This window comes from Marmota monax, unplaced genomic scaffold, assembly GCF_021218885.2.
Source record: "Marmota monax isolate L192 unplaced genomic scaffold, Marmota_monax_Labrador192_F-V1.1 WCK01_AAM20220418_F8-fsc00029, whole genome shotgun sequence".
NCBI classification, from domain to species: domain Eukaryota; kingdom Metazoa; phylum Chordata; class Mammalia; order Rodentia; family Sciuridae; genus Marmota; species Marmota monax.
Genome location: NW_026693024.1, coordinates 7,176,469 through 7,190,115, shown reverse-complemented (window position 1 = coordinate 7,190,115; position 13,647 = coordinate 7,176,469). Strand labels below are relative to the sequence as shown.

The window sequence follows — 13,647 nt, the reverse complement described above, 5'->3', positions numbered from 1 at the left end:
AGAGTAAAATGGAGTTTGTCTGATCAAGGCACATATAGTTTGGCTCATAACATTATAATAATTATATTTTAAATATTTTGAGGAGCCTTCATACTACTATCCAAAATGGCTCAACAAAGGTGTGCAAGAGTTCTCTTTTCTCTACATCTTTGCCAACACTTTTTGTTCATCTTTTAGATTTCAGACATTCTAAAAGTTATAAGATTACATCTTGTTGTGTTTTTAATTTGCATTACCCTGATGATTAGAGCTAACAAGCATTGTTTAATATATCTGTTGATCATTCTTCTTTTGAGAAATGTCTGATCACATCATTACCCATTTATTAATAGGGTTATTTGTTTTCTCTATATAGATTTCCTTATTCATTTTGGATATTGGTCCATTTTCAGATGTATGGTTTGCAAATGTTCATCCAGTGCATGGATTATCTCTTTATCTGATGATTGTTCCCTTTGCTGTGCAGAAGCTTTTTAGGTGAACACATCCATTTGTCCATCTTTGCTCTTGTTTCCTGTGCTTTTGGGGGAGTCCTAAAATCCAAGAAAGATAACATTGCTCAAAGAGATGTTGTGAAGCCTTCTTCTTATGTTTTCTTCTCCTGGTAGTTTTACACTTTTAGGTCTTATGTTTAAGTCTTTTACTCATTTTGAGTTGATTTTTATATGTTGTGTGACACAAAAAGGACATTATGATAAATAAGCCAGGCTCAGAAAGACAACTGCTGTATGATCTTATTTACATAACGAATCTAGAAAAGTCAGTCTTATAGAGACAGGGTAGAAAAAAAAAGATCATTACAAAAGACTAGGGAGGGAGTTGGGGAATGGGGAAAGGGAAGATATTGATAAAATGATGCAATCTTTATAGAATGATCAATTGCACTGCACAGTGACCACAGTTATTGGTCATCATGTCCGGTATATTTCAAAATTACTAACTGAATACATTTTTAACATTCTCACTACAAAAAAAATGATCAGTTATTGAGGTGATGGATGTATTAATGAGTTTGATGAAATCTTTGCGTAATGCATACATAAATCAACACTTCATATTGTACTCATTAACATACATAATTATTATTTGTCAGCTAAAAATAAGTGAAAAGAAAAAATTCCTCAAAAGAATCAGCCCAAATTTTGTCAGCAACAAGAAGCCATTGCTATATTTTATTGACTCATTCCAACTAAATATATAGATATGTAAACAGATAAATATAGCTTTAAAATCATATAAAAGCTTAAAGAGTCCTAAGTGTTTCCACATCCTTCCCAGTACTTGATATAATCAATCTTTTTCATTTTAGACTTTCTAATTAGTGTGTATTGTTATTGCTGTGGGGGTTTAATTTGCATTTTCCTAATGACTAATGGTGTAAAAGACATTTTGTTATATTTAATTGTCACCTAAATATCTTCTTTAATGTACTTATTTATTCAAATATTTTGCTTTTGTTTTAAAATTGTGTTTGCTTTCTTATTATTGAGTTTTAAAGGCTCTTTTACAGATTCTGGATAATGACCTTTATCAGATATATGATTTATAAATTTTTTTCCCATTCTTATCTTTTCACTTTCTTCAAGGTGCCTTCCAAAGAGCAAATTCCACCTGTCCCCCAGCCCCTAGTAACTTGAACCCAGGGCACTTAACCACAGAACCACATCCTCAGCCTTTTAAATTTTTTTTTTATTTTGAGACAGAATCTCTCTAAATTGCTTAGGATCTTGCTAATTGCTGAGGCTGGTTTTGAACTCATGATCCTCCTGCCTCAGCTTCCTGAGATGCTGGGATTACAGGCATGCACCACCGCACTAAGCCAAAGGGCAAATATTCAAATATTCTTAATTTTTAAAAATTATCTATTTATTCTAATTTGTTATACATGATGGCAGAATGCAATTCATTTCACATTACACTATAGAACACAATTTTTCAAGTCACTGATTGTACAAATATTCTTAATTTTGATGAAGTCTAGGATATGTGCCTTGTTTACAAATCATATTTTTACTATTATATCTAAGAAATCTTTGCCCATACCCCAGGACACATACATATTTCCTGTTTTCTTCTAGAAGCTTTATAGCTTTAGGTTTCATATTTAGATCCATGATCTATTTTGAGTTAATTTTTATATTTGGTACAAGGTATGAGTCAAAACTCATTTTTTTTCATGTGACTCTCCAATTACTCCAGTCCCTTTTGTTTAAAAGAGTATCCTTTGTCTATGAGATTCTCTTGGCAACTTTGTCAAAACTTAGTTGATTGTTCTTGTGTGGATTTATTTCTGGGTTCTCTATTGTGTTCCATTGATCTCTTTGTTTGTATTTATGCCAAATGATGTCATGCTAGTTAATTTTAAAGTATTACATTTAATTGTACTCCAATTCTATTTAACCTTATTAAATTTTACTTTTAATAGAAGAAAAAAACTGAGTCACAACAGAAGAAATTGTTAAACTTCAAATAAACATTTCTTTGCTACAAGAGACGTTATTTCCTAGCAGATCCTCCTAAAGTTATTTACAAATTAAGAAAACTATTAAAAGAATAGAGTAATTATGTATTTGAAAATTACATTTTAATTTTAGATGGTGCAAATTAACTATGAGCGACCAACACATTAAAACATTAGCATTTTAATTCTTCTTCTCTTCTTCCCTCCCTGGTGTATAATTTTTCCTATGGTGATTATTGTTTCTACATTATCAAGATTTCAAATTCATTCTGCAACTATAATTGCCAGAGATGTTTAACTTTACGTGGATTTTTCTCACCACCCAATCTTCTGTCATAGTATCTCTGTTCCTGGGCTCTTTCTTTAATCCAATCCTTAATTGCCTCAATGTTACATTTCAAGCACTTTATGAGAGCTATTCTCTTCCCCCTGATCCTGCATGTTTGACAGTGTGTGCTGGTCATCTTCACCCACGCACGGCATCTGAGCTGTGCCAGGTGTCCTTGGGTCAACCGTTCTTGCTCTTAGGATGATGGAAGTACTAATTGGCAGTATTTTGTCGCTGGTGGTACTGTGGAGGACTCTGCAGGCAGGCGGATTGCTTCACTTGTTGCTCATTTCCACTTTTGTCTAGATAACTGAATTACTTTTTTTGTCCTAAAGTCCAAATTGATTAACATTTCTAGGCAGTGAGCAAAAATTACTATGGAGCACAATATTGCGCTAAAATGTATATATTCAGTTGTCCCTCAATTAAGTAAAATGTTCTCCTATTATGGAAATCCCTTCTGTTTTATCTGTTGTATGTTTTAAGGACACAAATCCTTATGTCACATCATCTTTGTCTTCAATAACTGTTAGCTTCTCTCTAGCATCATCTGCTTGCATTTTTCATTAGAATTTTTTAAAATTATGTCAAATTTGTCTTTTCTGTCATTAGTTTTATTTTTAGCAGTGCTTTTTTCCCTGTTTCTTGTAGTTAATTACTTATATTAGCCTTCCAATGATACGATTTGATCCTTAATTTGTTCATTTAGAGCTGTGACCTCCTAAGAGATTGTGAGAAAATTCTTTGTATCTCTTAATTGTTTTCCCTTTCTGTGTATAATTTCTTTTCATTCTGTCTCTGTCTCTTCTCTACTTTATCCTTACCCCCTTACTGTATTGTTTTCCTTTGGTTTGTGTTAATATTTGCCTAACCCTTCTCCAAGGATCCTATTTGCTCTAAGAGATGGAATCTTTTGTTGTTGTTGTTTACTTGTTTGTTTTGATACTACCATGCATTTTTATTTTTTATTAATTTTTTTATTTATATATGACAGCAGAATGCATTACAATTCTTACTCCACACATAGAGCACAATTTTTCATATCTCTGGTTGTATACAAAGTATATGCACACCAATTCATGTCTTTATACATGTATTTTGGATAATAATGTTCATCACACTCCACCATCATTTCTAACCCCATGCCCTCTTCCTTCCCCTCCCACCCTGCCCTACCTAGATGGCATTTGCAGGTAAATGGATTTAGTTAGAGAAGATAATGCTAAGTGAAGTTAACCAATCCCCCCAAAACAAATGCCAAATGTTTTCTCTGATATAAGGAGGCTGATTCATAGTGGGGTAGGGAGGAGGAGCATGGGAGGAATAGAAGAACTCTAGATAAGAGATGAGATCTTGACTCTCTTTTCAATCTGAGGTTGGTTGGATTTCTCCTCTGAACTACAGTTTGAGGCCATTGTGCTACATTCTCCCTACTCTTCAGTACCCACAGAGAGACTGGAGAGAGAAAGGGAGATTAACTGAGGGGAAGGGCAATCTTCATTAGAATTCTAGGGCTCTGCTCTTTCTTTTCAGATTCTGTTGAATGCCTCTCTCCAGAACCCACCCACCTCAGTGGAGGCATAGCCATTCCCATGGGGGATTCTCTTGGGCTTCTTATCATTTTCCCATCATAGCCCCAAAGTTTCCACCTCTTTTGAGGTGCAAACCCGTTTCCTATTCTCAACAAGCATTATTTCCACTATTCTGGTTGGAAGAAGAAAAGGAGTGGCATTTTTTCATTTGGCTTGTTTCTTTCCAGATTTTGAAAGATAAATTTTAAGCCTCAAGATTCTGTTGACTCACCAGTAAGGAATTGATGGATCTGAGCTCTGCTGCCTGTCTGCTTCACTCCAAAATTCTTATTTTCTCTTGGCTCCAGGTTTTGAAGTTGATTGCATTGTGTTTAATATGCCACTGAGGTTCCTGCTAGTAATGGGGAGGAGGCTGTTTTTTCAAATTTCAAATTCTGTAGGAACTATGCGGGGGTCAATACCAGTGCAACCTTAATGAAACTGAATAATGTTTCTTCACATGGTCTGCTTGACCACTGGTAACCCAAGACCAAGACATTTCATTCTGCCATTGGTCAAAGGCTGATATGACAATATAATGTCACAGCAGCCAACTGTGACATATCCTTGAAGTACCAGCATGCCCTTGAAGTGTCCCTCACATATATTCTGTTGTTTGGGGAAGGAGAGATTACTTTAACCCTTTCCATCTGTTACTTAAGATTTATCTCGTTCAGTATCTGAGCTCCTTAGAAATCAATGTTCTAATTAGAAAACAGTAGCTAATCTGGGCAAATGCTAATAAATGAGAGTTGTGATTTGTCTAGCAACAGGAGAAGCACTCAGCATTAACAATTAAAATATCTATAGAGAAGAGAGTTTTTTTTTTCTTACTCTTCCCCTTAGCTGATCCAGTTCAGCCTTATGCTATAAATAGCTCTTATAATTTATGGCTATCTATTTGAAAATCAGTCCACAGTTTAGGAACTTTTACCTCTGGAATGCATAGATCCTATTCTGTTTCTCAATGAAAAGGGAACAGTAATGTGAGTTTAAATCTGGAGCTGCCTGCCCACAAAGACCAGACTACATTATAGTCTACCAACACTCTCCTGAGCTTCACTATCATACATACAGATATTTTAGTAATTGGTTCATCTGCAAGAAGAATTACTGTTGGTGAATAGAGACAAAATGATGGGCTAAAAACCCTTCTGAACCTCAGTCATTTCAGGGATCCACAGGCTAATGTCAAAGTTCACATCAAAGGCATGAATTTAGAACTGGCTGAACAGGTCTTTCAAAAACCACTAAAGAATATTTTTTCTACATTGAATACATTAACTGGGTAGTTACCAAAACACTTCTTCACCCAACTGATGCCTGACCTGTCTGGATGGAGGGGAAAATAGTATGTTTAAATGGAATGGAATAGAGTTTTTCTAGATTGCACTCTGCAAAAGGACCCTCCTTGGGAAAAGTCACTTGGTGCTAGAGTAAACCTCACATTTTAATGGAGGGTGTGTTCTTCACAGAAGAAGATGCTTGCACATCTAAGTGTTTTCTGTTAGTGTTTTCTATTCCATCCTATATTGTTTACTTACAAGATACCCATACAGGGGTCCCTGAATCTGACATATTGTTTTAGGACTCCAAGTGCTGTTTGAACTCTTTCCACTATGTTATGTGGATGACCTTTTCTGATCAGCTCACAATATCATCTCCTCTACTAAACCCCTAACATCCTCACCCTTCCAACCAGCTGATTACTCCCTCCTTTGAGTTCCACTCTCCTATATGTTTTTCAATCTAAATACCAGTAATCTTTACTTCCTTTCTTTTGGGGGGAGTGAGGATGTAGCCAGAGATTGAACTCAGAGGCACTTGACCACTGAACCATATCCCCAGCCCTATTTTGTATTTTATTTAGAGACAAGATCTCCCTGAGTTGCTCAGCACCTCTCTTTTGCTGAGGTTGGTTTTGAACCCATGATCCTCCTGTCTCAACCTTCCAGGCCGCTGGGATTACAGGTGTGCACCATTGCACCCAGCAGTGATCTTTATTTTCATTTGATTGGTTTCTTGTGCATCTCTTCCAGGGACCTGGTTTTATTTATTTTCAGTGTACAATGCCTACATGCTTGTTGAATATACAAGAGATTACTGAACTACTTTGAAGCACTAACTCTTTGCTAATATTTGTTGGAATTCAGAAGGACATAGATTTTATCTTTGTTCTCCATGAACTCAGGAGCCAGCGAGGAAGACAGATTCCTCTCCCACTAATGCATCAAGCCAAGGGGAAAGGTCTGGGTAGGTGCTGAGGCTGTGCTCTTAGTTGGTGAGGCAGCAAATACATAAAAACTCACCATATTTCAATATTTCATGTATGACTTTCATAATCCAAATGCACAATATTCAAATCATATTTTGCATTATTTACTAAAATATTTTCAGCATAATCCAGACCTATGCTTCTCAAACTGCTGTACACACAAACCCCCAGAGGATCCTGTTAAAATGCAGATTCTTTCTTGTTCAATAGGTTTGTTCAGAGAGAATCTACAGTTTCTACTGAGCTCCCATGGAATGCCAAAACTGCTGGTCCACAGACCACACTTTGAGTAGCCAGGCTTTAAACAACATCATGTCTGTCAATTATAAAAATTGTTGAAGTAGCACCCATTTTTAGAAAAACTCCCTCTGTTACACCTAGACTCTTCTGACTATAATCAAATGTGATGAAAGTTACTTCAAAATAGGTAGATTCAGCAGAGCCCAGAAATTCTGGCAGGTTGCCTCACAACTGATACTTCCCGGCTTTCTTTAGTTTTATTGGATAAACACAAAAGGTCTTTGCTCATGCACTTGAGGTCTGCTGTTACTAAATGATTACAGTCTGAATGTGTTGCAGAATTTTCTGTATATTCCATCTTGCCACTCTCTGCATAAATGTCCTCCATATCAAAAACATAACATCCCAGAAATTCCTTTTAACAAAACTATAAAGCTTAAACCACTTTAGATAATCGTTAGGAAAATGTTTCTTTAATAAATAAAAAATCTTTATAAGTCACTTATGGGAATCTATTTTCCTATTAACCCACCATGGTTCTTGTGGTAATGAAGTGGCACACCTTTATCCACAGAAAAGCCCTCTTCACCACGGCTGATTTTAGGACTGTCAGCAAAAGAGTCTCTACAAAAGAGTCCAATGTAGATAAACTTCCTATTTTCATGTCACCCTGTTTACTTGGCCACTGGCCGAGAAGATACCAGCACTCCAGGTGCTGGACACCCCCTTACTAGTTATCACAAACGCATCCAGTATAGTACTTTGAAGAAATGTGCAAATAAGGCCTCTGGCCTTGAGCTGGGCTTCACAGAGATGTCTACATTTTTAAGATAAGTTACAAATGGGCCATGGTAACAGCTGGCAGGGGGAGGAAAGAAAGGGGAGAAGCAGCTCTCCCCTTCTCAAGTGCTGTCCTTGAAGAGTTAACTTGCCCAGAACAGTGAAAGAAAAAGCTGCTTTTATGTGAACTTCTGCAGACTATGAACTTCTGAGCCCCTCCCCTTACATGCTGGGTATAAAACTCTGAAACTTCCTGAACTCGGGGTTCAGTGGATTGATTGATTACAGCAAAGGCTGTACCCTCTGAACCTGGCTGCAGCCAAATAAAACTGTTTCCTGCTATCTTCGGTGCCTGGCCTCGTTTGTCTCTACAACAGTAACATCTGTTAACTTTTTCAATTCTTTACTGCTCATCATAGAAGTAGAAGCCCATTAGAACACTGATTTATCTTTCATCAGTTTTGAGTTCTTCTTCCACCAACACAACATCCCTTTGAGTATTTTTCTTTTGCAGATCTTCTTTCTCTGGTCAATCTCAGCACTATTCTAGAACAAATCACGTTCCCTAGGTATAAATTCTCCAAATCATAGGTAGAGAACTCTTCCTATCTGCCCTTCAGCCTTACTCTGCTATAATATTGTGCTATTTAAGAGAGAGTCTTGGTTATTTGGTCTCCTCTTTGCATACTTAGTTTTTCCCGGCAACATAATGGTGAATTGAAGAAAAGTGGAACTGTTTGCATCACACAGGACATATGGAAGGCACCAGAAACTTTAGATTGCCCAGTGCCATAGTGTAGAGGGGACTCATCAAAATGACCTTTCTTTCTTTTTATCTCTCCTTGCCTCTTTTAGATTAATGCCAAAGATGATGAAGGTGTCCTCGTTGGATCATGGGACAATATCTATGCCTATGGCGTCCCCCCATCAGCCTGGACTGGAAGCGTTGACATTCTACTGGAATACAGGAGCTCTGAGAATCCAGTCCGATATGGCCAATGCTGGGTTTTTGCTGGTGTTTTTAACACATGTAAGTATCCAGCTGAGTAATATTTTTTAATGCAAAGGAAATTTTACTTCAAGACATTTTATCTATAACCTGGCAAAGGGACTGAGCAGTCCCTGTTGGCGCTATAGAATTTATGGGCGACTATTCTGGGATGTAGTCAATGCATAATTAAATCGTACTGGGCTAAATATGCTCATAGCTCTCTGACTGCAGAATCTTTATGGAAAGAATGATGGACTGTATCCTGCATAATCCATCATAACACCCAAGGCCGTGGAGGGTCACAGGGGCCAAGTGAGGCTGTAGGGGGAAAGAGGAGCCATTTTCTTCCCAGAAACCATACCTTTAAAAGGTTAAAAAATAAAAAAATTATGATATACATGCACTATGTATATTACTTATTTGTTATTGAGAAGTTGTGTAAATCTGTTTATTTGCTTGCTTGCATATCATTGAGAAGTTTTGAAAGTATATCCATTTAATTTTAATCCCAATTATGAAAAGGATTGTGGCAGGTGGTCTCATCTTCATCTTTACACAGTAAGTCTCAGGGCCCCTGAGCAATTAGAGATCAGAAAGTAATGAACAATCTTTACCTTCTCGGTTGCCTCTCCAGTGTTTAATCCACCCAACATCCAATCTGTAGAGCCAAATAGATAGAAACAGAATTATCCTCTTTAGTCTTGTGAATCATTTTTCAAGATGGCATTTGCCTCCCTTGGCCCAGAAAATGTTACAGTTAATTCAGTGAATATTTTAAAAAATACATTTATTTCAGTATGTTTTCATCATTGGTAATGATTTTTATTCACATGCCACTTCTACAGCCTTGGAGAAACATTATGCTCAAGTCGGAATGTCCTTCTGCCTGCTCATTAATAAAGAATGCTTTACGTACTTTTCATTTTTAAATGAAATAAAAGAGAAGCTGGAGGCTAAGGCAAGGCCATTTTAAAAAATGATTGTTAAAATCCACCTATCTTAGTTCAAAGTTGTGACAGTCTGGTACCCGGTCAATGATCTAAGACTGTTAAGTTTTGTTTTGTCTGTTCGGTTTCCTGGTGGCATCAACTGAATAAAAATATTTTCTTAACCTTTTGATGATACCCAAGGGCTAAAGGAATATGTATTTCTTGGGAGCAATGATAGACAAAAGTCTCAGTCTCTTAGAAGTGTTAGTCTTTCAAATTTTAGATAGAAACTTGAACTTCATGATGGTCTAAAGATTGGAAGGAGACCCTCCCTCTCCTACAGATTGCAGGCCAAGATGATGAGAAGGTGTCCAACACAGGCAGCCACTCTTGTGAAATGATTCTTGAAAAAATAAAATGGACCCAAGCCTTCCCCATGCCTACTGTCACTATGCTAGTTTGATTTTGGGGAGCTTAGAGCCAGATAAAATAGTGAGCATTTCACCATTTCCACTCATGCTTTCTGTATAAAAAGGCTGTTCCATTTGTGCAGAAAACATGCCTTGGTGGCCTATGAAGAAGATGCAGAAAAATACAGTAGAAAAGTCTAGAAGGAGTAAACTTGAAGAGGGAAATTGCAGGTAGCAGGCTTTCTAGAACAAGCCTCGGCCTGTGATAATATGAATTAGCAGTCAGCAACTCACATTAGAATCCACCAGAAATAGAATGAGAGGAACGATCATTTCATTGGTAAGACCTTGGGTGCACAAGGACTGCCAATCAATTGAGGCAGGTGGGTGTCAAAAGCCAGGGGTGAGTGCCATTGACGTTGTTTGGGGTGTTAAGATGAAGTCTTTTAAGGAAAGGGACCCTTGAGTCTCTACCAGGCTCAGGTTTGGATTCCCAAGGTTGTTCTGTTGAAGGAGGCGCATAGCCTTTGTTTAAAAATGCTAAACTATTCTGAAGGAGGAAAAAAAAAACGACAAGTCATTAATCTTAAAATTGTCAGCTGAATTATTTTCAATGAGTCCTGATATCTGGTGTCCTGGGAACCAGGGAGGGCATTTGGATTAAGTTTAATCAATAGGTACATATGGCAAGAGCTGCATCCAGGCAATTTATTATCTAACAATTAAAATGAATCTGTGGTGTCACCCTCCAATGAGTGTCACTAGAGTGAACTCCAGCCAGGAAGAGCAACCCCACTGAAGAATTGTTTTGTAAATTCCCAACTTCCTACTGGCTGTTGTTTTCTTAAATTATTATATTATTTCCAGAAACAAGGAACCATTAACTAAGTAAATATGAACTATTAGAACATTGTTATTGGAATTGCATGCTAGAGGGCTTCATTTAATAACCAACTAAAATTCTAAAGCATCACACAGTGAGATGTCTCTCTCAGGTCCCCAGGAGGGTTGGACACATCACTTTTCTTCAGTGTGGAACATTTGAGAACATGTCCAAAGAAGTTGGTGTTTTTTTTGTTTGGTTTTTTTTTTTTTTTTTTGTATTGGTAAAGAAGAAAGTCTCACGTGAAGAAGGACCTCCTACTATGCATTCTTTAAATACTGGTGATATGTCTGGCTACGGCTCTTTCCTTGTAGTTTTGCGGTGTCTTGGAATTCCAGCAAGAGTCATCACCAACTATTTCTCAGCCCATGATAATGATGCCAATTTGCAGATGGACATCTTCCTGGAAGAAGACGGGAGCGTGAGTAACAAACTCACCAAGGATTCAGTGTGGTGAGTTCGATTTACAAGGACCTTGTCTGTTATCAAATTAGAGTGACGTTACACGCTTACCACAAGACAGACTCTAACGTTTCTTTCTCTTCTATTTTAAGAATTATTCAATACCCTAGGCAGAAATGTCTGATTGTCGATTTTTTTTTTTTAGCTTATAAATTAGAAAAGTGACTGAACAGGCAGTTTGGGTCGGTTCCTAGCAATAAAAAGAATCATGCATCATCATGGTGCCCAACTAAAAAGGCCACAGCTTTAGCTCCTACAGGTGCCTGAGCTGATTCCTCTCCACCTTAGAACACGAATATGGTGGATGATAATGAAGGGGTTGGAGTAGAGCATTCTCTTCTGGAGCGCCCCAAGAGTAATATAGCAAACATTTACTAAGCACTTACTACATACCAGTAATGGTGGGTGTATGATCTTTTCTAATTCTTTCTGTTGTTTTTAGATATGCATGACAGTAGAGTATATTTGGACATTTTGTACATATACATACATGGAGTATAACTTCTTCTAATCAGAATCCCATTCTCGTGGTTGTAGGTGGATTTTGTTACTATCCCTACTTACAGATGAGGAAAGTGAGGCCCAGAGCGGTGGCTCAAGGTCACACCCCTGACAAGCGGGGAATAAACTGCAAGTGCCTCCAACCTTCAACCACAACCTAATTTTTACCTCTGCAAGTAGGGTCGTTCTTTGATGATAAAGATGAGGTTCACCTTGATTGTATTCTCACCTTTCTTTCACTTAGAAATAGAAATGGCAGCAAAGTTAACCACAGGGCCCCTTTACTACCCTGAATGGCTGCCTTAACTACTGGTTCTCCCATCAGCAGTGAAAAATCCCAAAGAAATCGCACTTTTCCTTGGGACCCCCTCCATCCAAATCAGTACACTGGAAGGACGAGAAACATCCTAAAAATCCAGATTGCCAGGATATTTAGGAAAGTCTCTACGGCAGGAAATTGAGACACAACTTTAGCTGTTGCCAGGCATGGAGCTCCGTGGAATTTCCAGCCAAAAATGTGTCTCCTGCAGTTGTTCTTTATAAGCAATAAAGTTAAAACACTGTCAGTTGTTAAAAAAAAGGCATCCAAATGGGGATGGTAGGAAGCTAAAAGCTCATTTTAAGAGAAATTAAAAGTTAGAAGAGCCCGCGTTCCCCTGTGCTGCAGGAGTGGATCACAGTTCCAGGAGCTGTATTAACTCGCCAAGACCCGTAAACGCTCATTGGAGAATGTTGAAAGAAGGATATCGCTGAACTGGTAGCAAAGGCGCTACTAGGAATAAAAAAAAAATAGCTCAGTTCATTTGAAGGGAATGAGCTGAGCCGTGGTAAGCCGGAGAGTGCGGGCAAGACAAAGGCCCACCTCTGCAAATGGAAAAGCAATTTAAAGAACCTCTGAAGCCCGTGGAATTACGGTGCAGCAGCCCTGGGTGGATCTGGAACGACAAAAACAGACCAAAATAGCTGCTCCCAAAGCCCACTGTGACAGTTGAAAATGGCAAAATGAGAATTATTGGGCCCGCTCTGCTCTATATCTCTTACACACACACACACACACACACACACACACACACACTGCCTTTGCAGGCAACTTCAATTCCAAGCTATTTCTTTTTTGCTTCTTGATCCAAACACCTTCATTATAAGTCCCCAGGGGGCCCCCCACCAAATAATCCAGGTCGCCCCTGAACAGAACAGACACGAAATTTAAAACCAAGAGATCTTGTTCTTAGTCACCCTTTCCTCTTTCAATTGCCTCCTCCAAATTCTATTCTCTGTCCCTAGCATCCTTCCCTTTGCTCCTCCAGTGTTGCCCTCAAGTAGCCCAGCCCTTGGGTCTGTGCCCCCTGATCTGGGACTCTGGGCCGCCCTCGGCTGCACACACTGGGGTCCTCATCCTTACCCGCCTCGCTTGGCTCATAGTGAGGTTTTGCCCGATGATGACCCAGCGTCTTACCACCAATGGTTTATGCTAAGACAGCTCAGGACACACCCAGGGATTAGAGGGCTTACTCAATAGCCTGGCTCTGCCACTGAGCAGCTGTGTGACCTTGAGAAAAGAATAACCTCTTTGTCTCTTTCCTCCTCTAAAGTGAAGATGAGAAAATTCCCAATGTCACTCAGCACAGAAGGAGTATAACAGGTGCCTAATGAATGTTCGCTGTTATGATTGTCTCCGTTATTAGTGGCACAGCTGGGATTTCTTGAAGGCAATATGTTGCCATCACCCCAAGTACCTTGTAGTCCAAAGAAGAGGGGTGGCCCAGTGTCCTGAAATGACACTTTGGGGGTAGTTTTTTAAAGGAGCAGAGCCAGG

General features: G+C 38.5%; 1 protein-coding gene across 1 annotated transcript in view; it reads left to right on the top strand.

Annotated features, from left to right (window-relative positions):
* F13a1 (coagulation factor XIII A chain) overlaps positions 1 to 13,647 on the top strand; it is a 164,088-nt gene that overhangs the window by 86,101 nt on the left and 64,340 nt on the right. The window contains exons 7-8 of the mRNA XM_046453537.2: positions 8,511 to 8,685; positions 11,183 to 11,321. Coding sequence (XP_046309493.1) covers positions 8,511 to 8,685; positions 11,183 to 11,321 — 314 coding nt within the window. The remainder of the gene's footprint in view (positions 1 to 8,510; positions 8,686 to 11,182; positions 11,322 to 13,647) is intronic.